General features: G+C 52.1%; 3 protein-coding genes across 4 annotated transcripts; 2 read left to right on the top strand and 1 right to left on the bottom strand.

Moving 5' to 3' along the window:
* Nucleotides 1-3,895: 3,895 nt before the first annotated feature.
* TrAtP1_011572 (uncharacterized protein) lies at nt 3,896-4,527 on the top strand (the record flags this gene model as incomplete). Its single annotated transcript, XM_066115165.1, has 2 exons — nt 3,896-3,910; nt 4,145-4,527. The coding sequence occupies 2 exons, from the start codon at nt 3,896-3,898 to the stop codon at nt 4,364-4,366; spliced, it is 237 nt and encodes a 78-aa protein (XP_065971263.1). The 3' UTR covers nt 4,367-4,527.
* Nucleotides 4,528-12,290: 7,763 nt separating this feature from the next.
* Nucleotides 12,291-12,605, top strand: TrAtP1_011571 (uncharacterized protein; the record flags this gene model as incomplete). Its single annotated transcript, XM_066115164.1, has 1 exon — nt 12,291-12,605. The coding sequence occupies one exon, from the start codon at nt 12,291-12,293 to the stop codon at nt 12,603-12,605; it is 315 nt and encodes a 104-aa protein (XP_065971262.1).
* Nucleotides 12,606-21,532: 8,927 nt separating this feature from the next.
* On the bottom strand, nt 21,533-25,308 carry TrAtP1_011569 (uncharacterized protein). 2 transcript variants are annotated; one of them, XM_066115162.1, is made up of 5 exons: nt 24,907-25,308; nt 24,519-24,837; nt 24,291-24,470; nt 22,909-24,226; nt 21,533-22,850 (listed from the first exon to the last, which is right to left on the bottom strand). In XM_066115162.1, exons 1-5 carry the CDS (start codon nt 25,063-25,065, stop codon nt 22,124-22,126), a joined length of 2,703 nt encoding a protein of 900 aa, XP_065971260.1. In that variant the 5' UTR covers nt 25,066-25,308; the 3' UTR covers nt 21,533-22,123. The 2 variants fall into 2 exon arrangements, with proteins under 2 accessions (XP_065971260.1, XP_065971261.1); XM_066115163.1 differs by having other exon boundaries at nt 24,291-24,837.
* Between the last annotated feature and the right edge of the window lie 316 nt (nt 25,309-25,624).

Below are 25,624 nucleotides of genomic sequence, written 5' to 3'. Positions count from 1 at the left end.
TTCAGAGCAGCCATCTGGACACCACGACGCCAGTATGCGAGCGGATCAAAGTTACTTGAAGTCAAGCGAGTGCCGTCAGGGTAAACGCGCATGAGGTACCGCATATTGTGAATGTTCAATTGCATCTTTTCTTCCTTTGTCTTGGAATTCTTTGCAAAACTGCTTTCCATGAAAGAAAAGATGTGGTTGAATTTCTTGGCCGCTGGCGCTTCAAATCCAGAAAACTTGAGGCCCGTGCAGTACACTCCGAGCTTACCTAGATCAGGAATGATGTTGCTGAGTGCCTTGATCGAGCCATTTTCACCCCCGCTATCTGAGTCGCTGTTGAGTTCTTGCACGCGGCCTTCATTGATGGTGTTTATTTTTTGACTGTTACCCGTAAACTTGCGGCTGGCGTTGATAGGGGCCATCGTTGGGCTCTGAGGAAGGGATTGGGTGGTGGCAGCGGTTGTGTTGGACTCAGTGGTAGACGATCTCGCCAATACAGAGCCGACGCTATTTCCGCGCTTTCGACCCATTCCCATGAGGCTATCACTGCCCATAGTCTCGCTCCTGGCCGCAGTTCGTGGCTGTTTGACTTTGATAAGAATGCGCTCCATGAGCTTAGAGGGAGAGGGCAGCTTGGAAGAGTCTGGCTCTACAGGTTCTGTAACAAGTTTCTCGCCAAATGTGTCCCTGATGACTCCGGCCATGATAGCCTGTTGGGTGGGGTTGCAGTGGACCTCGAGAGAAATCCAGAGCGGAAACTTTGATTTCGCAAATGCATATTTGTTGATGGTGTTCATGACTTCGAGGAAGCCGATTGCGCTAGTGAGCGTACGTCCGTGGACGACTATGGGAGAGCCGCCAGGGCCGTCCCAACAGTCAACCTCAACACAGCGGCAGCCTCGTAAAAGCGCGGTAATGTACCCTTCGATGCTGGATTGACCCGCAACCTGGCGTCCAAGGAGATAGGTATTGTGCGAGCTGGAGATGAAATATTCGTTCATGGGTCGGTCGAGCGTAAACTCGCGCTGCTCGTCAATAGTGGGCAAGTTGAACTGTTTGGAGCTCAAGAATCCAGTAAACGCTGTCTCTGATAGGGTGTTTAGCTCATCGAGAGTGACTGTAGCGCTTGTGTCGTCATTTCTATGATTACGAACAAGCCCGTCAAAGATTTTCTGCCATTTGTCTCGATCGCTAACGTCTTCTTTTTGAACGTCACGAAGAAAGCTAAAGAATTCCTCAAAGGTAAGACCAACGTAGGGCCTTGTAGCAAGGCCTTGTATAAGGCGGTGGACTTCTTGCCTCTGCCTCATGAGACGAACAAATTCCAGAAATTCGTCGTAGTTTAGCTTTTCGTTTTGCCGCGCATCGGCAAGTCGAAAGTTAGACTGCAGAGTTGACTGAGAGCTGTGAATATGTAAGTTTTGGCATACTCGCATGACGCCGGTGATGTCAAGCTCTTCCTGATCTTCGGAATTGTGCTTCATCATCTCTGTCCCCCAGTACTGCTTGATAGCCTTCTCATCGAAGGTCATCAAGGATGCCATGACCTCTTGGCGATGCTTTAGCATGGCCTCGAGAAACGTGACCCACACCGAGTAGATCTCCTTGCTATTAGCCACAAGATGGAGGAATTTTGATTTGGACTTCTCTGGTACGGCGTAGATGATGGTGAACCAATTCGAACGCTCTTCCGATTGAACGCCAAAATCACGAGCGTACTGCTCGATATCGGAACCAGTCCGAATCTCTATTATTTCATCGACGTGGAGAAACTTTTGAGGACGGCTTGCATCCCACATCATTTTGTTGGTCGCTGTGTCATAAATAAGGTTTATGCGCTTGGAGCGGTTCTTCTTGGATATCTTTTTGAGCGGCGTTCCCTGTCGTAGCTGTAATGGAATGACAGGTCCAACCGTGGTGTTGGAGCCACTGCTGATGGAGGCCGACGTGCTCATTGGTGGTGAATCTTGGTAGAGGGTGTTTTTAATGAAGGGCTGGCGAAAGGAGTTGTTATCCTCGCCAGCATTTTCGGATCCAGAATCAGAGTCGGCAACACCATACTCAGGGGCAGTTGAATTGCTGTCACTGCGTTTCCGCCACAAGCTGGGACCAGCACTAGTTTCGCGGCTTGAGGAAGCGGCCGAGGATTGTCGCCTCCCTTTGTTGGATAGCCGCCTTGATGCTCTGGATGATGCTCTAGATATGCTTCGAATCAGGTTCTTAGGGGCACCGCCGGTGCTATTGCTGCTATTGTTTGTAGTAATCGACGCAGTGGTAATCGGCGCTGTAGTATTCGACGCTGCAGTATTCGACGTTGAAGCATTCGACGTTGAAGCATTCGATGGTCTACAGTTACTATAGACGGTCTCGGAAGGAGCACTCGGGCTTCCTGTTACGCTGGATCCTAGTGAGTTTCTGCTTGTTTTTGGTGAGATGATGGGCCCAGGTAGCTGCTCGAGGTCCTCGGGAGACTCCTGGTCTGCTGCATCTGGCATGAGATCGGGCGAGGCATGAATGGAGGTATCGACGGTGAGCATGGTAGATCTCGGAGACTGAGTTGGCGACGCATGAATGGAGGTAGCGACGGTGAGAATGGTAGATCTCGGAGACTGGGTTGGAGATCCATGCTGTGAATTGGAAGCTCCAGAGGACGCGCTGATGGCAGATGCGGGAGCTGCGTCAGGACTCTGCGCGTGGAAGTCTGTCTGGACGTTTGGACGCTGTGACTTGTTGGATTGTGAAGGCATGGTGCTACTAGAGCCCAATGCTTGAGGTGTGGAGGAGCGAGTTGAATCTGTGTTGCTGCTAATCATGATTGAGATGGTATGTAGGTGAATAGCAAGCTCATGGCAGAGGCAGGCCTCGAGGTTTCAGTCGGTGGATTGACCCTTATAAGCCTTGAGCTGTACCGGTATGCATATTGTAGCGATCTGGGGACGGGGATTGCGGGGGGGGGGGGGGATGGGAAAAAATGGTCTAAACAGAGATCCGCGGCCAGCCCTTGCGGATTGCCGTCCTGGTCCAGGGGGGAATGGAGGGCGTACAGGTACGAAGAGTATGTACAATTAGACTTGTAGGGTCGAGGGCAGAGGCGGCCGTTGAGAGTAGGCGAATTGACCCTCTACACACACGTCCAGTGTTGCAGCTGCTGCAGACGCTGGCGTCAGTCCGGTGGGCCGTGGTCAAGGGTTGGCTCTCGGAGCGTCAAAAGCGTAGACTAGGGGGGGCGATCTGACCTTGTCAGGCAATGCCAGGTCGCGGCAGGCTGTGAGGTGGCAGAATTCTATCGTATGCAGGTCGCTGCTTTGGGTATTGGCCCCAGGCCTATGTCTTGGAGGCACTGCAGGAAGGACGGGCAAAGCGCGCGAAGCTGTGAGGCGACTCGGTATACGATGCGACACAGCCTGGCGAGTCTTTTGGGGGCGAGTCGGCTATTCTTGCTAGACGTAGGCTGGAGGCTTGCGGCCAAGGGCGACGCTTGATGACGATGTTGCTGCTCGGTGTCTTGCCTTGCCTTTTTCTTGGGACGCAGCGAGCTGGAGAGAGGCTGGAGCAGGACCGCCGACAGAAAAGGCGACGAGGATGCCGAGTTAAATAGAGATCGAGTCCTGGGGTGACAAGCTGCAAGACGAGCCCGACTATCTCTTGATAAGAGCTGCAAAGAGGCAAATCGAGGACCGAATGTAACTCTCGATGGCGAGGGACGTCTTGGAGTATTTTTTTTTTCGTGCGATGTCCGGATGAACAACGAGCCAATGCGAAGCACTTTGGTGCTGCCTTTGCGTAGGCAGTGGTTTGACGAAGGGAGTTGGGTTGAGGATTGGCAATATCTAGGCGTGGGACGAAGAGGAAATGTTTCTGAGTCTGGAGGTTGAATCACAGAAGTAGTCGAGAATCGTTGAGTCAAATGGCTGCGGGACAGGTTAGATTTTGTGGGTGTGTAAGTAAAAAAAAAGAGCAAAGTACCACTACTAAATAACGCCTGTCCTAATGGCGTGGCATGCGTAAGGGGTGTGTGGCTTTTACGCCTAGAAGCTAATTTTTTTTTTTTCTTATTTTTCTTTTTCTTTCCTTTTTTTTTTATTCCTCTTTTGTGTATACCCCCCCCCCCCCCCCCCCCTTCCTCAGGCACTGATGGGGTACCTCCTACTAACAGCAGTCGGGAAATTTCAACGGGTGGACAGGAGAGCGAGCTGTGATTTTCGAGGGATCCTTGGCCAAGCCCAAGCCGAGCGCCGGTGAGGCCCTTTTGGCAGCGGGGAAATGGAACGTGAGAGACAGGAGAAACAAGGGGGGCCAGCGACAATGCGGCGTCAATGCGATAGAAGAGTCCGTCCATCACGTCAGGTCAGGTCAACACGTCAGAGGGAAAAAGTGAGGCGACGGACATCCATGCAGTGCAATTTCAGCGTCCAGGCGGAAACAGCCCGTGAGAAGCTGGATGTATGAGGTGTGGTTTTGTAAGCTACTGCTGCTCTCTTCACATAGGTCGCTTTGTAGGCGGATACTCGGTCTGCAAGCTACTGCCCGAAGCACTACTGATTCTAGCTCTCTATGTCCTACGGAGTACTGTATCACGAAATTAAAAAGAAAGGGCAGAGAGAGATTCAAAGAAGAAAGAAGATACTAGTACTTTTCCCCTTCCCTCTCAGTCCGCTAGCACGCGAACAACTGGCTCAAGGGCGGGCGATGCTCCTCTAAAAAAGCACAAGAGGGTATGATTAGCATTGGATGCTGAGACAAGGGATGCGCGCTGCAGCAGTTCCTCTGCTCTGCTAAACCACGAAATTAACGCCTGAGGAGCAGCGTAGGAATGACGACGACAGAAGCCTTGGGGGTGTGTCTAGCAATTGGGGTACCTTGAGAGCGCTGTGCCAGAGGTACCGGCCGTCGCTGGGTACCTACACCTAGGCCGCCATGTGTCCAGCCTTTTCTCGAGATTCGCATTAGCTTTTCTTATCCACCCCGCGCTTTTTGCATGGGGGCTTCCGCTAACACCCACTGGGTAAGCAGCACCTCGTAGCAGCAGCAGTACCAAGGCACGTCCTGTCGCCTGTTAGTAATCGCATCAGGGCCCGGAAAAAAAGGGTTAAAAAAAGAAAAGAGCAGCGCAAAAGAAGGCTGTTCGTCTGGGCTAGAAGCTGCCGGGGGGCCGGTGGCAATAGGCGGCCAGTGAACTTGCAATCTATCTGGAATAGGCCGGCCTCAATGTTGGGCACGCCGGCATACCGAAAGTGCCATGGGAATCAGGACAAATTGTGCCTCTCCTGACCATCATGGTTGAAAAAGTATGGCTCAATGGGCGATCGCCGGCCTCTTAGCTTGACCCCTAGCAATTATCATCTTATCCAAGGGCGGCGGCAGCGAATCATGGGCGGACTCGGAGGGCTCTCCACGGACCCGGCTGTTTGGCATGAGTACATGAAGACGTCAGACGTCGAGCGAGGGCAACGATTCATGACACCTGCTAGTGCACTGTTACACGCATCATTGCGTGCGCTATGAAGAATGCATCGACATTTTTTGTCCGCCTACTGTATGCAGAGCAATTCACCTCATGGCGAGGCATGGGCGGCACGTCAGCCAGAGGGCAGCTAAAGCTTAGGTCTGTTCAACCCTATGAGAGGGACTACGTCCGTGCAACATGTCAACTCTTGAGCCTCTTACTCGTCACATCCACCACTCCCAGGGCCCCCAACTTGCTCCCCATGATGATGATCCTTGGCTGTGCTTCAACGATGCTTCAGCGAGGTGACGCTTTATTGGTTCCGTGCTGCTCTTTTGTTGGCGCAGCTGATCACTCTTCGCGCTGCCACGTCAGGACAACACCAGCGATCTCGGACTATCAAAGCGTGGGTTTACAACGCCCCCCCCAGACACCTTCACACCGGTGAAGCTGCATGCTGGATCACGACTGAGACCGTCTGCTCCGTTGCATCTGCTGCCCAAGCATAAGGTATGGACTCTTACACCTGACTGGCAGTTCACGATAGAGCGGCGCTTCTCGGACAATTCCGGGGGGCTGGCTCTATCTGCTCTGCCAGCGGTCCGTACAAAGCCTGCAACCGCATGGCAGCACAAACGGCTGTGGCTTTAAGGTGCTGATCCCTCTCATTGCCCGGTGATCACGTTGTGCATGCAAAGGGCGAATGACAGCAGCTCAACGGCTTTTCTGTAAGCGCCATTGTGTGCCCCGGCGAAGAAGATGAAACAGCAACCTCGACCAACGAGATGGCAGAGATCGGCGAAGATGAGCTGCTTGACCTCGGCGTTTTATTGCTGGCTCACGAGCATCTTTCTGCACGAAGCCCAGAGAGAAAAAGAGGGTAAAAAAAAAAAAAAAAAAAAATTAGAGTGACAGAAGAGGGGCCTGGTTCGTCCTACTGCTGCTGCTACTGCGACCTTGGACGAGCATCAGTTTAGCAGCCGCAGTAGTGCTGCAGGATACGAAGTGCCCCCCCTTGGCTGCGGGCTGGCTACTGTAGCTGCTAAGGCATCGTAATCCATACATCAGTGCCAGTGCATGCACCACGACACGGGAAGCCACCTATCTTGCTGCTTTGGGGAATTGAAACAAGACGAACGGGGCCCTGCCCTCCGTTCTTGTCTGATCAAGTGATCTCTCGACTGCCAAGAACGCTCTATGAGCCGATGGCCGTCTTGGAGTTCCCCGCCATCCAAGCGCAGAGGGAAGAAACCCTAGCCTCGAACGGATGGAATACCAGTATGTGCGTGATGCGTTTGCCTGGGAGTTGGCCGCCGTCGTACCGTACTGGGGGACCAATGCACGTCTAGCGCTGTACACCCAGCCTGGTCGCGCAATCTGCTCTGCTGGCAGGCTGCGCCGCCGCGACGGATGACGATGTCGTCGGGGGCCTCTGCATCTGACGGATTCAACGATTTCGTCGTCTCACCTTGCTAGCCGCCGCTGCTCGATACCACCTACCCGGACTTGACAATTGACACGCCGTTACACAAGGCCGCGCGCTGCAGATATCCACGCCGTCTCGCCAGCCGCGTCTGTGTAGTCCATGTAGGCAAAAGACAAAGGCAGAGGCTAGCGCGATGCCTTCGTATTGCGCTGGCGGGCAAGCAGAAGGCGGCTCTGTCCTCCTCCTCCTCCTCCTCTTCTTCCTCCTCCTCCTCCCTCCTCCTCTCCCCTGAGCAGCGGGACAACAGGTCTGCCGCTGACTCTGACTATCCGACTTGGCGGGTAAATTGGGGTCTGAATCCCACCATGGCCACGCGCCCCTTTGTACATGAAATAGCACCAGGCCCTTGGAAGCTGAGATGCAATCTCCAACATCTGCAATGGCGTTGCTACTAGTAATAATGTAAGGTGTATGTCGGCGTGCAGTCGCAAGTACCGGTACGCGCAGTGCCCTGGCTGAAGAGGAGCGAGGCTTGGGGCGTGGGATCGCTTGCACCTGCCACAAGCTCTCTTTCGGAGACTCGCATGCAGCCGAAGATGTGCGTCGTTGCGACTACACTCGTCGACATACGTACCTATCTTGCGCAAAGATAAAAGAGACGTGTCACGCTGCGCCCACAATCTTCAATTACGCACACCGTCATATAGATTAGATAGGTACCTACCTACATACCTTACCTTGTGATCGATTGCTTCTACATGTACTTTACTGCTTTTGCCGCTTATCTATCCCGAACACTGGTGGCTTGATACAGAGGAGAGGCGTAAAGCCTAGACGAATTCATCGCGTAAGCCATAGTTGTGGGCGTATGAAGATCATTATACCTAGTCGACAACTCGTGTAATTCTGATTCCCAGCTGTGTGTGTATTCTTGTGCTGTGGTGCCTCCTCTTTTGGCCCTCCCTCCCACGGCACACTCGCATTTGGTGCCAAATTAAGGGAAGCTACACAAGCATTGGTCTTCTCATTAGGAAGCTGTATTCAGTTCTCCGACGGGCGAGTGCATTGACAGGTTGGCTGAGATGCATTGCGTCTGATCAAATTGGATCATGAGTGCAGCCTTAGCTACATATCACTGGCTGTGCCAGCACGGTCGGCTATGCGATCCCACTCCAAGGGCGGCTTCAAATTGTCTTGGGTGTGTCAGCTCAAGCGTCCGATGAGATCATTGCTTATTTCACTTCATTTAATTTTTTTTTTCCCTCCTTCCCTTCGACATCCTCAACCCCATTCCAGTCGACACGGCACAGAGAGAAAAAAATCAGAGGAGCCCAAAACCTAATGGGTCTCTGACCAAGCAAGGACCTCGGCGCTTTCGCTGAGTTTCCAGCGGTCTGGCTCTGGGGCGTGTGATTAAGAATCCCATCCCCCCACCGCCACGAAGATTAAGGTAAGGACGCGGGTGCTACCTGCTCGTACCTGTGCGTGCTTGTACATTAGTATCTCGCAGAGCCCCTTCTGTATGGCTTCTTGGGCTATCTGCTTGAAGGTACCTACGACGTTGTGCAACCACCATATCGGTTGACGCATGCGGCGTGAGGACGGTACATGGTACTCGGTACCATCTGTCGTAGATGCGCGTGTAGATACATCGCTAGCAGGTACATTAGCCCTTGGCTGGCGCAAAGGTGCAGAGAGCTATGCCAGGAATGCCTTAGATGCTGCCCTTGCTGTGCAGCTGCTCCGCGCAACTCGTACGAGAGGGCCTTGTACTGCTCTATTAATACCTCCATAACCCCATATCTCCTACAGCCTATCTTCGTAGTAGCACTTGCCCACGTTCTCGTACCTACATACCTGGCAGGAACCTATCTGGTAGGTACTGCCTGTGCTGTGCTACCAAGTTGGTAAGCTCGCACGTAACATACTAGTACAGTAGGTAGGTACTACTTTAGGTAGTCCTACTTGTATGCCCAGATGCAGCTGCCCTGCAGACGACTTTAGCGAACCTGCATCCGTGCCGCCGAGCGGTCAAAGGCGTCACCTGAGCTGTCCAGAGAGACCAGGCCCTGCGGATTGCAGTTGGTTCACATAGTCACCGAAAAAAAAGAAGGAAAGAAAAGAGTAACCCGAATTGGGGACGGGACACGATTTCATTTGCCGTACTCTGCAGTTGTTAGTCTGTGCGACCTGGCCTAGTAGTACAAGCCGTCAACCCTTGAGTACTGAGGGCATTAGTGGCATGCATGCTGTTCGGGAGGTACTGCCTGCCGTGCGACCAAGTACCGCCCGCGCAGGCCAGGGCTCGATGCCTTGCCAGACCAGCCGCCTCGGCCATGACCTGCCTTTCTGCCACCCGCAGCAGGCATCGTGGGCATCGTGGGATTTCTTGGAGCGCTTCGGGCGGACGAGGCCTCAGACACCCATGCAACCCAACTGCGGGGTCTGGCTGGTCTGATCTGGAGCATCTGCCTGCCTGTCCTCACAACGGCACGAGTAAGAGTCATCGACGAGGACGGCCTCGAGATTTCACCGACTTTTAACGGCCGGAGCTTGTCACGTCATGAGGCCATTGAAGATCAGGGTCCAATCCGCAGCCCAAGGCAGAAGTGCCCGGCCGGAAGAGACACAAGGCTCCGAGCGTCACGTAATTTGTCTTCAAGACAGCGCCTATCAGATGCGGTGTGCTTGTCCTCGCACGACGGATACGGCGAGCACAGCTAGATGCACGGTTTCGCTTGAAGAGATTCTCGAGCCTGGCAGCACACCGGCGCCACCCGGCCGGGCCAATCAGAGGCCACGGCCGGCAGCTTGGGCGACCACATTAGCGCAAGGGCCTCCAGACAGAAACAAACGTTGCCGGGGTTCTCGTTTCACGCTGCAGCTCACAGACGCCATGACGTCCTAACCCTGGAGTCGCCCAATCGGCTGAAGCGCGCAGCCTTGCTAGCCCGACTGGGGATCTGCTTGGGAGGCGCCTCTCAGATGGCCGTCTCAACGGGAACCTGACCTGACGTCTGCTCCCGACAGACGCTCTTCTCGAATCATTCTCCGTCGCGGGGGCTGTGAGGGATTGGCTTCCCCCTGGCCCTGGCTGCCGAGCCGTGATCATCAGCAGCCGATATGGCCTCGTCGGGCACTGCTGCTCCCGGGCCAACGCTGGCTTAATTGCAGCCCATTGGAGCCAGGAAGAAATCGCCAGGACCGCCAGGGTCTTTCCGGCTGCTTATGGAGATGCCATTGGTGCTTGGCCTTGGTGCTTGGCCTTGGTGCTTGGCCTTGGTTGTGACGTAAAGCGAGTTGCACCTTGGCCTCCGGGCCCGGAGCCCCAAAGGCATCACCCACAACACAAATTTGCAATCCATCCCGTACTCCGTGCTTATTAGCACATAATTCCACGACAATTCATAGCGGCTGGAGAGTGTTGGTTCCATCAGAGTTGCCGCTAATGGCCGTCAACTGCTAGCACGTTAGCTCCGCTCCTCTGCAGTCGAATATTCCAATAAAATTTCTGCTTTGCTCCTAGAAGCCGGCTAGGCATGGAGCATTTAGCCCAAGTGGGCGTGCCCAATGTTGGCATCCATATAATGAGGGAGTTGGAGCATCGCTATTTCCCGGTGTTACACATGTCACATTGGCCACCAATTTGATTGACGCTTTGCAACCTCAGCATTCCTTTCATTTCGGCTTGAGTTGCCCTTTTTTTCTTCCTCCTCGGAGCTCAATCGGAAAGGCGTTTGTGAGCAGGTGAGCTGGACGGCAGAAGATCTAGACCTCAAGCACTGCTAACCAATCAATAGGTAGCTTTCAGCCTCTATATCGGCATAAAGAGTACCTACCTATACCTACAAGTATATCACGTCTACAGCCAAACATGGCAAGGGGGCACGCTTCGCATGTGAATACCCTTTTCCCTTCATGAATACATACCCGTTCAATCGTTGCTATTCTGAGACAACTCCTCTTGCCTAGGCACAGAGCCGGCATTAACGTGGCGTTTCTAATCCCCCCCTCTGGTTCCCTACGCCCACATTGCCGCCCCCTTTTTGCCATCTCGCACTCACAAATGTCGTATTGGCGACAAGCGTCTAGCAGTTTTCGTTCAAGAACAGCTGCCAAGAGGTAACAACGAGAGCCAAGATGTCCTCTCAGCTTGGTCTTGGCTCGGGTGCGTCGGATATGTCTTGATTTAGACTAGGTCAGCATGACCAAACATTCAGACATAATCAGCGAATAAATTGCCTTTTACGGCTTACGGAGCTTCTTGGCCAGTTAATATTGGCGACTCACGACGCAGGAAAAAGAATGCCGTTTTGCAAGTTGCACGGCCAATCCCAGCTCCCAGCTAACGCTTCCCCATTGCGGATATCTAATCAGCTTCTTATACTGAATTGCAAACTTCAAATGCAAGCTGTGTGCGATTTTCAATCTGGCCTTCACTTATCTGATCTTTCTTCTCGCCAATTACGCGACCAATGGAAATAAGAAAGAATGAAAGCAGGAAGAAAACGGACAAGTCTAATTATGCGACTCTCTGCAGCTTCCCTACCCATCAAATGAATAGCACTTTACGAGGCTGCCATTCGAAACATAACACCAAACTGTGACACATATGATCAGTGCTTATAAATCGATATGCAAAAAAAATCCATCAGCTGCGCCATGCAATGCGTTTGGATGATATGATGCTGCTCATAACTCACACCCGTGAAGCTCGATTTCTTACACGCTCGGCTAGGTACTCAAAGGCTGAGTAAAAAGGGCCATTCAGCCTCACGTTAGCAACGCATCGTGTCGCGGGCGCAATCTCATCCCCTGCCATGTCCAATGCAGAGCATCCGCACCGTTGCTACACACTCCTGCATTCTCCGTCTTGAATCCTACCCGCCTTCGGACTGCACAAATCTGCATGCGACCAACCTCTTCAGCATATGGTAAATTATGCTCTGTCCCCTCTCTCTACCAGACATCAAAGAGCGGAGCCCTGGGCTCCGTTTGCCTGCTGTCACTCTCCATGCACTCCAAATCCTCTGGGTGCATATACGGGACAGTGGCTGGTCAAGCCTGGGCAACAGACGAAATATCTACATTCCACTTTTTCGCAGCTGGCACCGCAATTTCCCTAGGAGGGGTCGATCTATACTACCATCTACAGTTTGCAGCCGGGTTGTTAACTTCCAAGTCACATCATGCTTTTATCCAAGGCATATGAATATATGATGAATATTTGTTGCAGCTTGAGCGTCAACTCTCACAGCACCGGATCAACACATATGCGCCTGCAAGATCGCAGGCAGGCCAGTACATGCTGAGTAAAAGCAAAGGATCAGCTAGCCGACGGGATGGGCTGCGGCGCGAGCTGGCGGCGCGACGCGGTTGGATCGCTTACAGGTACGGGATGAAGAAGCCTCATCCATATGGACGGGACTGATGCGGGGGGAGGCCTTATGTCCTGGTCTTGCCGACGGCCATCACCCGCGTCCGATCGTCTACAATCACACCTTATCTGCCGATAAGAGTCTTGTTTGTGCTGCCACGACCCTGGCCGTCTGGGTTGCAAGGGTCGCTACGCGATTTGGAGGCGTGCAGTTGCCGCTGCTGGTTACTGGCGGCACTCGCGGGAACGGAATGGTGGGCTCATGTACAGCTATCCTCTTCTCTGGAGACCTGCTGTCGTGGCTCACAGGTGGTCTCCTTTGCTGTCAATCACTTGCCAGTTCTACGGAGGTTTTCGGAAGTGACTGAAGCTCCAATTGCATGCGCTGAGACAAGTTACGTGGCAAGGAGCATGACGATGGCCGCTTCGGTCGGCGTCTCTTCACACATTCCAAGAATCACGGCTTTGCCATAATTCTAGACCTACTGCTCTTCAAGCATTTCAAATATTCACGAACATCAGGGGATTTGCAACTTTTATGGGTAGCTATTCTTCCGCCAACTCACAATGCGATTGGCCGGCGACGATCAAATTTACACACCTGCGCATTTGTGCCCGCTGTCCTCTGGGCTATCGTTACACAAGCAATAGATTGTCTGACTTGATGAGATGCTGCCTCATGTTGGCCTTGCAGATGGCAGGTCATGGGCTTGGCTTGCAGAGAAGGACAATGCATTGGACGTGAGACTAATCGTGCTTCCCTTGCAGTATTATACCTCCATCTGTCTGGCGATTTCTGTACAGAACTCACAGGCACAAAAAACTCAATACCATCCCAAGCTTCGTCGACAATTCTACTACAATTCTACTATCTATCCCATTCCCATATGACTACTATGAGAGCCGTGTCTGTGCCCTTTGGCCATTCCATGGAGAAACTATATTTTTCTTGTACACGGACAAGGGGGGAACAAAAAAATTCAACCAAGTACCTACACTCAGCATCTACTTATTATTGAAGGATGCCGAAATGGGTACATTATTGACCCCATCTCTTTCCTGAAAGGACGGGGAGCTCTCGGGCTCTTATCCGCTGCCATTTCCCGCCCCATCTTTTGGAAGATCGACTATTGATTTGGCAAGGGGTGCCCCAAGCCATGTTGCTTTTATTCTATTTCCTTCTTACAAGCATGCTGCAGTTGTGGCGACTATTGGGTATAAATTCAGAGCAGACAAAGCGACTTTGATAATACAGTACAAACACGCTCACCTTGGTGCCAGAGCGAAGCAAGGCCATGCGACGGTTGGACATCCCAGGAGGGGGGCCTCGAGCGCGCGCGCGCATTCTGCGTAATACTACAGGGTGCCCGGGACTCGTGGAAGCAATAGTTTTTCTCCCTGTTACATCGCCAGCAGCAGAAGTTCCATACGCTTGGGGTTTTCTAAATGGTTGGTATGACTTGTATGCCATAACTTATGCCTTTTCCCGCCAGATTTACCGGACAAATCACACCAGGTGCGCGCGTGGGATGCAATCTGGTAGCATAGAATACCAGCTTTGTTAACCACGATGTATAACACGTTCCACCTGTACTTGGAGGTTGCAGATGTGCCAATGGGGATACCAGACAGAGCAAGTACGGCCGAATCGATGTCTCGAGGGGTGTGGTGTGCATTGCAATGGTACGCAACACACCACCATGAGGACATAGTGACGCTTTTGATGTCGGCTAACGCCTGGACTGACCGACCGGCTTGACTGATATGCAGCAAATGGGCTGCTGAATGACGAATTGGCTGGGGATGAGAGTTGCTAGAGACGCACCAGCGGCTGCCACGACAGCAGCAAAAGCATCAAATCTTTGTGCTACGGGGTGTTCGTGAAGTGCACTGTGGGGAAGACGCGCGCCTTCAGTCAGGTCAAGTCAGTTGATGAAAGATGAACCCCCTTCAATCCTACTCATAACAAATGCTGCCTGCATTGGAGGCCGGGTCTAGCCCACCGTTTGGCTGGCAACGATATCTTCTCCACACGGCCAGCATCTAGGACGGGCATCATGCAGCCCAGCCATGCATATCGCTTTACACTTGCACGCGGATGCCAGCAGTCCCCACATGCCAACATCGCGTCGTGTCACCATAGACGGCCGGTCACAGCCATCCACCAACGAGAGCCATTGAGGAGAAGGAAGCAATGGATTGGCGTTTCCCTCACCCTCTTGGCCGCTACTGGTGTCCAAAGCCTGTCGCGGGGAAGAAGGAGGAGCTGATCTAGCTGGAGGTTGGGTTTCTAGAACCTTTCTGTTTTACAATTGGCGGCTGAGGCGGCGGGCTTTCCCGAGTTGCGCCTTGGCTGATGTCTTTTCTTCCACGTCAGTCGCCACCATCAATAGCACCAGCACCAGGGCTACTGCTGCTTTCTTCTTTTATCCCGGCGCTGGGGCCGAAGAGGAACTGCCCGGCTGGTGCGCTATCCGTCTCCGCGTGAGGGCAAGTCTTGGGTGCCTGGCAAAGAGAATCCTTCTTGCTGGTACAGCATAGGCATGGACGTGGGCACGGGCATGGGTATGGGCATGAGGCATGTGTATGACTGTGCGCGTAGGTCATTGTGGACTGAGCCATTTTTCCCTTTGGGCAGGCCGAAGGGAAGAATGTGACGATGCTATAATGGCTCCATTTCTTGCCTATATGAGCATTGGGGACTTCAGAAGTGCGCGCTATTGCCGAGCTACCACCACCATCGCTCTCCACCGCGATCCTGGCGCCTTAACCGCTTTCCTGGGGCGCTGCGTATCTCGATCTTCTGACCAGATATTATGCAGTGAGAATAAGCGGGCGAGTGCACCAAGAACCTCTGGGCCTCCTGCGGCTTCCCATCATCCTGTTTGTCCGGCTGCCGGATCGGGTAACTTGGTGGGAAGCGGTTTGTGCCGCGCAGGGCTGAGGGTGGCTTGAGCTGCTTCAGCTCACCAGCTCGCACCAACGATGCTTGATTCCTTCACCATCTCATATATCATCTTTTTTTCGTATGTGTGTGTGTGTGTGTGTGTCTCAGCCAAACTTACTCTGCTTCATTGTCGAAAATAGCTGCCGTCAGCCCAGCAGTCGGCGAGCCAACCAACCGCCCATAACCCTTGCTTTGAACTGGACGCGCGACGACACAGCAGCAGCAGCAGCAGCAGCAGCACTAAACATGATGCCATTCGTGCAGCCTACCCCCTTTCGCTGGCAGAATTTGTCCGAGTGAGGCTGGCCTGCAGGCGGTTGCTTTTTTTCTACTCCTGCAAGGACGCTTCGTGGCGGGCTGGCCTGCTGCAGCATGCATGAGCGCTATCCGTTTGGCTGCTGGTATTTATGCAAAGTCCCGTCTCCGACCATGTATCTTTATGCAGAATACTCAGATCTACTAGGTACAAGCACGGCTTGCGGCATTGTACTCTGTAATTGGCGAAGCGGAAAGGAGAGGCATCGCCAGAATGGATGCAGCACCAGTGGGAACACCGGAGGGCCGGAAATTTCAAATAATGAGCCCCTGTTTATGGCAGCATCAACATACATACATCACACGATCTGTCTCTCGCGGAGGTCGCACCACGAGTGAAAACAAGTCAGCTAATATACTACGAAAACGTTGGTGCTGGAAACCGAGGCAATAATCGATTAACCTAAGCAACTCTAGGCTTTGGGATCAACGGGCTACTAAAGATAGCCTTGACGTCTTTCTTTGTACACTTACCCATATCCTTAGGTGCTGGCAGGATCATGTCAACTTACCCCCCCCCCCCAGCTCCAGCTCTCTTGCCAACAGGGGAGACACCCTGGTGATGTGAGCTGGGAATAGGGGGGCCCTACCCCTTCGCTTTCGGCAATCGCTAGACACCTTGCCCCATACTGTTGGGGCTATTTATACATGCGTGAAATGAGAAACGCTGCTTCACGTTGTTATTTGGTACCGAAATTCCCTGAGCATTTACTTGCTATCCTTGGTGTCTGCGGATAGTAATGATCGGGATTAGGGGGGGATGAGCGCCTGGCAAGACATACTAGCAGGAATCAGCGAATACTACTGGTATCGGGACCAAACAGAGCAGTTTGACGGGTCTCTGGTGTGGATACGACCAATTGTGTACTTCTCAAGTACGAAATACTTGTCCCAGACCATACACATGGGCGATAAGTAGTATCGCCTCTCAGCCTTGTGCTTAGCTGGCCATGTTCCTGGGACGGATAGCGCAGCTGGAAAACAGGGACCTCGGTGAACTCGGCATGTCCTTTGGACGCCGAACTACTATTACCACTGGAAAGACTCGCGTTATCGACATGAACGTGCTTCTTACGGACCTAAAACTCCGTTTATAGCCATGGGTATATACAGCATGGATGAGCAGATAATGCGGCGAGCACGATATCGAGTGGGCTACATGCACTTGTACGTGGCGCAACGGTACAGTGTAGCAGCCTGTTGGCTCTTCACGGCCATGTCCCACCGAATAATGACCACGGCGCAGAAACCACCAGGGATTGAAACATCACTCGCGGACACTATGGCCCGGGGTGCGCATGAGGCATCGTCGGCGACAAACTGCGCCAGTCTATCTAACGCTACTACTAGTACTCCTAGTACTCAGCTGATGGTTCGAGGGCGGGTTTCAACTACGGCACGGTCCTCGCCAGCTTCATGCTCTTGCCTGCTCTGGAATCCTGCTCACTGCCATCACATTTTGCCTCACACGCAACGACTGGTCATGTCTCACTTGCTTTTAGCACTGGTATGTAAGGCTATGCCTGAGCTAATTCTGCAGCTACAGCCCGCCTGTCTTATGTACGGGCAGCAGTAGCTCTGACTACTGAGGTCTGCAGTGCTGGGTGAGCTGCGGCCGGATTTTGACGACCCCCGTGGATGATCTTCTTCTGTTGGAACAATCACGATGGCTTTAATTCGGCGAACGCAAAAGCTAGCAGACTTGAGAACTACTGCTCTCCTTGCAGATCAGGCGGCAGAAGAAGGGGGCTAATTCATGCCCATCTACCAATTATCGGCCCAAGGACCAGATCCATATACGCATGGAGGAGCGGCAAGGCATGTAAGCTCGAATCCATCAAAAGATTAAACCACAGCAAGCTTTGCGGGACCGGCATGGGCGGCGAGCGACATGAACACGTCGAGGATGGACTGGGAGCCGCAAGGCGCCTTACTCAACGGCATGTGCTTAACGGGAGCGGGTTGCAGAGCCTCTGATCCCCGAGACAGGATGAAGCTGTCAGTCACAGCATCGCTAAGCTCTCATGCAGCGACCCGCAATACGTGCTGGCAGCAGCCAGCCAGCCAGCTCTATGGCCACGAGGCGGTGCGGAGGGACCTGTGAAGAAGCTCGCCTTGCCGAAACATGCCAGTCCTTGGCAGCTCGCGATGCGATGCGACGCTGATTCGTATCTCCACAAGGCCATGCCATTCCACTAATATCTCCTGTTGGGCGATGAAAGTGGTCGAACTCCCTATCGACCCTGCGAAAGTGAACAGACGCTGACTGCATGTGCATGCGTCCGGTTGTCTGATGCAATCAAGAGCTGACGCGCCGATGCTTACTTGTACCTGTACGCGTCCGCCCATGGCCCAGCCGCCGTTTACGATATACTACTACAAGCACTACGTGTTACTGCTACTTTGAAACAAACGAAAGCTGATGGAAACGAGCACCCGAGCAATGCGCGTTGCAATAGCCTTTACAAGGTTCCTGGAGGGAGGGAGATTGACAGCTTAGGTGAGCCGATGCAGTGAGCAGCAGCAAACACAGACGGGCGTGACGGTCTGGGATTGCATATGACGGGTTGTATGGCAGGCCGGGCATTTTTCCAAGGAAATGATAAAGTGGAACCGGCACCGGTGGCAATTCTACAAGTACTTGGATAACGGAACAGAGCAGAGCACCCTGCGTATGAGCAATCGCACGCAGGACAAGCCGGTTGGACGGCGTGCCGTTTCTAAAGCACACTCCAGGAGATGGTCCGATTTCAGTGCTGCGCACGCATGCATGCACGTCTTTGCAGCTGTACGCGACAAATCCTACGCACCTTGTCGTGCCATTGCAGACAGAGCACTCAGTCTTCGCAAGCCATACTTGCAATGGCATCCAATCTGTTTCCCCGTCTCTCCGCCGGAACTGGCTCCGGCAGGACTGGCACTCACGGCTCATCGTCGCCCAGTGGATTCCACGAGCTTCTTGGGCGTCTAGCGGCCTACCTTGTACGAGCGCTACCCATATGTTCATGCAAAGTATGGAGTGCGAGTGCTCGTTTCGTCCCGTCCCGTGTGTCACAGAGGGGAAAGTCGACGACGACCCACCCGGTGGCTCGATCTGGTCAAACTTGTGCTGCTGCCGCTACAGAGTGTGCATATGGTTCGTATATACAACGTCATTCCGAAGGAGCCATAGCCCACATAAAGGATGAAGGGATGTCGGTAAAGCTCTGGAGAAGAGCATCCAGATTGCTGGTTGGATCACGATCGGGTGGCCCAAGGCTGGCAGGCTGCCTTGGCGCATGATTGACCGAAAAGAAAGACATTTCTCCGCCCAGGACCCTCATTCGGCAGTAGTGGTGAAAGCTACTGGTACAAGTGTCTTCAGTATGCAGGGAAAGGTTCGCCACGGCAGCTTCGGCGACCAGCCTCACTCTGCAGTCCCAAGCAGGCATGGATGAACAGTTACTATTATGGATGGTAAGTCAATTCCCCCCCTGGTCGCTGACTACTATCAGGTACTATGATGACGATTACTACTACACAGCACTACCTTTTCCAATAGCTCGGTACCCGAGTCCCTGCTGATCCTACAGGCTCCCACTCAGTGATCCCTTGCCTCGGGTTTCTACTCTTTTTTTAGCCCAGTTGTCCAGCTAGCAAGGGTGGTGCTGGTGCTGTGGGTGGTTTTTTCTTCTTCTTCCTTTCTGCCTTTTTTGGTGGTGGGCTATGCCATATACAGAGCGCATGAGTTACGACAGGTCGTGTCCATGCCTGGTACTCTACATGGTACTAGTACTGCCACTTGCTGAGCTCCAAATGGGGAGGCGTGTGCATTGGAAAGACGGGATATGCCCTAATGCGCGCGCACATACGGTCTCGTGTACCGTCAAACGACTCCAACGCAGAGACGGGCGCAGAGGAGAAAGGCAATCAGCCCCGTGTCCACCCCAGCCCGTTTTGTGGACAATCTCAGGGGGGGGGCCGAGAAGTGAAAATCTGGGGAAATGGCATGCTCTTTGATGCGTAGCTCCCTCGCTGCTGGGTCCCCAGTAAGCAGGACTTGTTGCTGTGCCTGGCTAGGCCTCCCACTAGTACCACGGCTCTCGTGATATTGTACATACTGCTAACCAGCGTGCCGGAGACGACGATGCCCGCAAGGTATGTTGGCTTTAGCATACGGGTATTCCGCGGCCTATCGCGAGATGACACCAGGAACCGCCATCTAGACCGTAGATTAGAAACAAAACTACTGCGTAGTAGAGAGAAAAAGGCAAAAGACTGCATTAGTTTTGGACAGCGCCAGTGCAATCTAGACTCAAGCGAGCCTAGTTTTGCCCTTTTGTCTCTCTTCAGGAGCCTGGCTTGGAAGAGCGGTGGACGATGCTCGTGAATCGTGAATCGTGATAGGTCACCGTGAGTGTGAGGCTGGTGATTCTCACATACCAACGTTACAGCTAGGACTGGTATCAGTTACGCTGGTCATAGAGTCAGTCGTTGCTTTAGGCAGAGAAGGCACTACAGTAAGAATAGCAATTCTCCGGGGTCTGGGAAATAATCGTCCTGAGACAAGCTGCTTATGGTGCCCAGCTGCTATGGATTTATCCCCTGCGTGTACCTCTTACACGGCAGCTGGGTACGGAGGGTTTCCCGTTGCTGCCTTGTTGTGTATATACAAGTATGTGTCGGTATTACCTAGCACTACTAATACAAAATACAGTTCTATCGCTTTTTTTACCAACAGAATGGAACAAAAAAGGCTGACGTGTCTTTGCAAGGCTGATGAACATTCTGCACTACTGCAAAGACCGGGCAGGGGATGCTTATTTGTTGTTGTTTCTTCTACAAGCAGGCTACCACGCCCTGGAAGAAAATCCTGGTAGGTTGTGCTGCCAGGAGCAGTAGCACCGTCCTTCCTGGCTAGTGTCTCCGCGTGCCGTCGAATCCGTCCGCGGAAAGAAAGATCACGATGATCAACTTGCGATTGGGGGCAGGGGGGGAGGGTGGCCTCTTGTTGAGTTGATATGCATGCACCACTCGGTACACTACAGCTACCAGGTACTGCTACCGGTACCGAGTACTTTCTATTGCCTCTACCTTGGCACGACCTACCTCTCTGCTCTCGTATTGGGTATATGTTGCCAGCGGGTAGCAGTCCTCTTGGCGAATGCAAATTGTCGGCAAGGGGAGGGGCCGGGCAAAGGAAGAAGCCCGAGAGAGCTGAATTGAGCTGAGCTGAATTTCAAAATGAACGAATCAATGACTCGGAGTAGGGATGCTTGGAGAGGCCGATGTGAGTCAGGGGCCAGGCTCTGTCTGGGATGTAGGCAAGGGAGGGAGGGAGGCAGCGAGCGATATGAAGTAAATACAGGTTAGGTCTAGGGAGGGAGGGAGGAAGAACCAGAAGAGTATTGGACGAGAACGGCGAAAGTGCTATCATGAATGGTGCTGTACCTCTTGTTAACTTTTATTATATGTGTATAAGAGAGGGCGGCAGTATAAAGTCGTAGATGGCGGTGAGTGCAGGTTTTTATGGGGGGGGGGGCCGTCGAATACCGAAGACCAACGGAGTTTTTTTAGTTTTTTTTTATTGGTTGATTTGTGCCGGGATTGGGCTGTACATGGAAGTTTTTTGATGAAGAGTTCTTTGGTCAGTGAGAATTCAAAACTCATTGGAAGGATGTATGATGAGACAAGGAACAGAGTAGTGCAATTTCTTGGTACACTAATACTCGACTGCGGCCTCAATGGGCATAAAAGGCAAAAGAGGAAGAAGAGAAGAGAGAAATTTGCCACCCACCCCCCTTCTGAATAAAGTAAAGCCAACAAGATAAGAAAACATTAGAAGAAGAAAAAAAGAAGAGAAAAGAGAAACATGCCCGGTTTCCACACAGCCATCTCAGCATGCAAGAAACGAGTCATGGCAGAAAATTTGAAGGAAAATTGCACATCTCTTTTTTTTTTTGTTTGGCTTCGGCAAAAGTTTTTTTTTTTTTTTTTTTTTTTTTTTATTAGATTAAATTAGATTAAATAAATGTCATTTACATATATCGGGATGTGCCATCGGCAGATTTTTGGAAAAAAAAAAAAATATTCTAGAAAGAAACGTTGCATGGAGTACCTACTTGGATGAGAAGCGAGTTTACAGGGATACTTGGTTCTTTTGCTTCGCAAATTTAGTTAAAACAAGAGAGAGAGAGAAAAACATTGGAAATCCCAAAGTAGACAAAATTACGACATAGGATACTTTGATGCCTACTTTTCTCTTCACTGCGTAAAAAAAGGGGGGGAGGAGATGAAGTGGCGAAAACTCCCCCCAAAAAGACAAAAAGGTTGGACGAACGGGGAATCGAACCCCGGACCTTTCCCATGCGATGAAGCCGAACCAGAAGGTCGCTTGATGCTAAGGGAAAATTATACCACTAAACCATCCGCCCAATGTTGTTGGAGGCATCGTGAAGGTAGGAGCTTCATGAAACTATCGCGCGAAAACCCCGAAACTTGGCCCATAGTTTGTATCCATCATCTGCGAGAAATGGGAAAGCTCGACATGAAATGCAGAGAGAAAAACACTGTAATAGCCAAAGGCACGTATAAAAGTAGAAAGTAATTCATCCTCTTCATTTCATTCATTTCGCTCAAGTTCCGTCATCTAGCCAACGGCTCTTTGGCACTAATCTCCTTGATTGTTCCCCTTGTTCTCGCATTGTCCTCAAAGCTGGCGTGGATCAGATCAATTACCTCGTCCACCGTGAAATACAAGCTCAGCTCGCTGTCACACCATAAGAACTTGACTTCGTTGAGGTTGCTCTGCAGCACTTCGCCAAGATACTTGAGACGCAGCCAGTTTGGCGCATATTGAGCCGTTGTTGGCATTTCATCTGGCACTGGTGCGGTACCAGCCAGCTTGCTGGGTATAAATAAGTCGTCAAGCTCTGTTGCTGAGGCAATGAGCTGGGCGATGCCAAAGGCCTCCTCTTGTCCAATAGAAGACATCTCTAGCACGTCTGATATAATTCGTGACGCGAGTGAGTCTGCGAGTGACCCGACAGCTTGAGACCACACAGATCTCTTCAAAATCGGCTCCCAGGTCGCAGCAACGCTTCGAATTCGTGCTGTTCCAGCCTCGATCGAGGAATCTTTGTCGTCTTGTTGCGCTAGACTCTGCGAACCTCCGAGAAGATCGTGCAATATCGTCTTCTGGAGGCTCATCTCATTTGCGTAGCTGCGGTTCGCAAAGCTTTTGAGTGTCCTGACATCATTGTCGATACGAAGCATGCTCCGCGCACGAGGCGTCAGCTCCTCGCGTTGTTTCCAGGCCAGAGAAAAGTCAGATAGTTTCTCCGCTAGATACATGGCATCGTTGTACAGAAACCTGCATCATTTGTCAATTATATGATGAGATTTGAGGTTTGCGGCGTTACCAGACTTACATGTTGCCTCCAGCGTCTGACGAGTAGTAGTGAGGTGAAATGGCTCGGAATAGCGCCAAAACGAATGTAGGCAAGCTGAACAGGCCAGGTGCCGTTGCGGTTAGCAGGCTGTATTCGTCGCTGTCCTTTGTCAGAGCCGCTCCGTCTTCCAAGATGGAGAATATCAGTTCAAGAACAGGTTCGGGCATTGATGAAATGCTGTACGTCTCTTTGAAGACCAATTCTCGTGTTTGCTCTCTTGCTTTTAGGCTTGGTCTCGTCTTGCGAGTTGTTGACGTAGGTGCCGGAGCGGGAGCTGCAGGGACAGCAGTGTCGCCATCATCACCCCAGCCCCAGGCATCGGCGCCATCATCCTCGTCTGGTGTTTCAGCAGGATTCTTGGCTTCTGCTGCCTGGTTCGCATCGTCGTTTGCATTGCCGTTCGCATCGTCGTTGTCCCCCCAACCCCATGCATCAGCACCGTCGTCTCCATCCTCTGCTTCGGTAGCTGCCGTTTGCGCCGGTCCTTTTTCTTTTTCCTCGCTCGCATCTTTGTTCGCGTCCTCGTTATCATCCCACCCCCAAGCATCTGCCATGTCTTCATCGCCTCCGCCAGGTCCCTCATTCTGGTCGCTCGCCTCAGTTGCTGGCTCCTTCGCCTTGTCATTATCCCAAGCTTCTCCCCAATCCTCGCCCCAGTCGTTTGTATCAGCAACAGCTCCGGCTCCTGTCCTAGAGAGCTCCTTGCCCTCAGCTATGGAAACCATCTGTCTCTCAATCTTTTCAACCCGCTTTGACTGCCCAATACCGCCTGTGAGATTAACTCGGACACTGTTGAGGGAAGTCTCTCTGCATTTTTCAAGCCATATTGTAGGTGCTTTACTGGCCCAGTCTTGTATCTGTTCAAGGCCAGTGTACCCACTACGTTGCAACTCCTCACAAAAGTCTTTCAATTTTGAGACCAAGGCCTGGAACCGATCCAAGTCTCGGAGTCCCGAAGGAACAGCAGGGTTCAGCCATTCTCGGGTCAGTTTGGATATGATGTCGTTCATCATAACACTTACCAAGGGTTGCAGTAAATCTGCAGGTAATTTCTGGGAAATAAATGTCAGAATCCGCTCGAGATCCGACAAAAGAGACTCTGCTGAGCCATCGGCAGACCCTGCAAGTTCCAGCACGTCTCCTTCTACTTTGATACCCGGGATGTTTGATCTCATAGTATCCATGCGTGGTGATACCACTGCCGTATCCAAGTTGTGCCACAGCTGCTCCATTCTCTCATCGACCTCTTTATAAGCTTGCAAGCCAATCGCAGCATCTTCCAGGCTCATTTTTTCATCTGTCGATTGTCAACAAAATTTTCCCAAAGGGAGTCAGGTACATATGTAAGTTGCAGAACGGACCTTGACGCGTCTTGTAAATGGCAACTTTCCCAGAGTCTGTATCAATCTGAACCAGGGTCTTCCAGACATGCTCAAAAACTTGATGAATATCAGATTTCAGCTCAAACGCTCTCAGATCCAACAGCTTCATCACTCGGGCGGTCTTGCTGACCCCCACGTCGTCAAGAGCTGTCCATGATTCTTCATCAAGTTAGCCACAGTTGATGAAGGAATTGGAAGAATACACACTCTCAAGCAGCCGCAGCGAATCCAGAACGCGCCTTTCCCGACTTGCCTGCTCGACTTCCGCGAGGAGTTGATTTACATGTTGGATCCGTCTCAAGACGCTGTGCATCTGTTGGCTGTATTGGACCTCTCGGTTCAGAAATTCGGCCTTTTCTTCTGCATCTTGGATTGCTTCTCCAGTTACTTCAGGGGCCTCTGATTGGAGGATGATCTCATTGGCAATGGTTTTCGATCGGATGATGTCCTCCTGTAAGACTTTTGAGTTTCTAACCCACGAGCTAATGTCATCTTTTGTCTCTTCGTTGATGGTGTGTATTTCGGCCTAGATTACAATGGCGTTAAAACAGGATCCGTTGCTAAAGCGGCAACACTTGAATGGTAGTTTTGGTACCTCAATATCCACTTTGGCTTTGTCCAGAGCTGCAATCGTAGGGCCAAGGTCAGTCCCTGAGACACCTAGAAGTGCGACTGCATCTTCAGGGAAGTTTCCGTCCAAGGTAAACGATATAACAGCGCTGCTAAGCTGCTGCGGTTCTGTCGCTGTCGCCATGGTAGCGTCCACAATAACCCTTGGTAGCCGCAGCTACGCGGATGGATAGGCGACTGTCTGCCTGGTGACTGGATGTAAATGGCAAGGATTAGCCCTATTAGATAGCATCAATGCTGAGTAGGGTATTATCTGGCATCGCAGGACATGGTATCAAGTCGTTGTGGCTGAGGGCGCGTCGATTTGCGCAAGTCGGCTCAGGTTCGCCTTTTTTGATGATGCCAGCATTTGAGCTCTCAGGTACCAGGTAGCAGCTGGCAACTTCAACGTCACTCGGCGTCTGCTGCGCCACATACAGCTGAGACTGCCTCTACTGACAGGTGGCTGCTGGCGGCGTGTGCGCGCCTAGGCGGTTAAACCCCCTCCTTCTGTGGCGCATGCGGCACATGCGGCACATGTCACTCCCAACTGCTTCTCCGGGATACCCCACCAGCCACCAACCAGCGGCCAGGCAATGGGCTCCATCTGGACGGAACAAAGCATTTGGCGGTACGTACTTTGATATTGTTCTGCTGTTGGCAATCCTTCGACTAGACAGGGATCAAGTGTGTTGAAAAGCCAT

Source organism: Trichoderma atroviride, chromosome 6 (assembly GCF_020647795.1).
Source record: "Trichoderma atroviride chromosome 6, complete sequence".
NCBI classification, from domain to species: domain Eukaryota; kingdom Fungi; phylum Ascomycota; class Sordariomycetes; order Hypocreales; family Hypocreaceae; genus Trichoderma; species Trichoderma atroviride.
Note: the sequence above shows the minus strand (reverse complement) of the source record. Positions and strands in the feature narration are given on the sequence as shown.

Excerpts from the sequence above, each read along its gene's own strand:
- TrAtP1_011569 (XM_066115162.1), bottom strand. The coding sequence starts at position 25,065 with ATGGCGACAGCGACAGAACCGCAGCAGCTTAGCAGCGCTGTTATATCG. Across the intron at positions 24,471-24,518 it reads TTCGCTGCGGCTGCTTGAGA|AATCATGGACAGCTCTTGAC; the intron begins GTGTGTATTCTT and ends AACTTGATGAAG. Across the intron at positions 24,227-24,290 it reads CATTTACAAGACGCGTCAAG|ATGAAAAAATGAGCCTGGAA; the intron begins GTCCGTTCTGCA and ends GACAATCGACAG.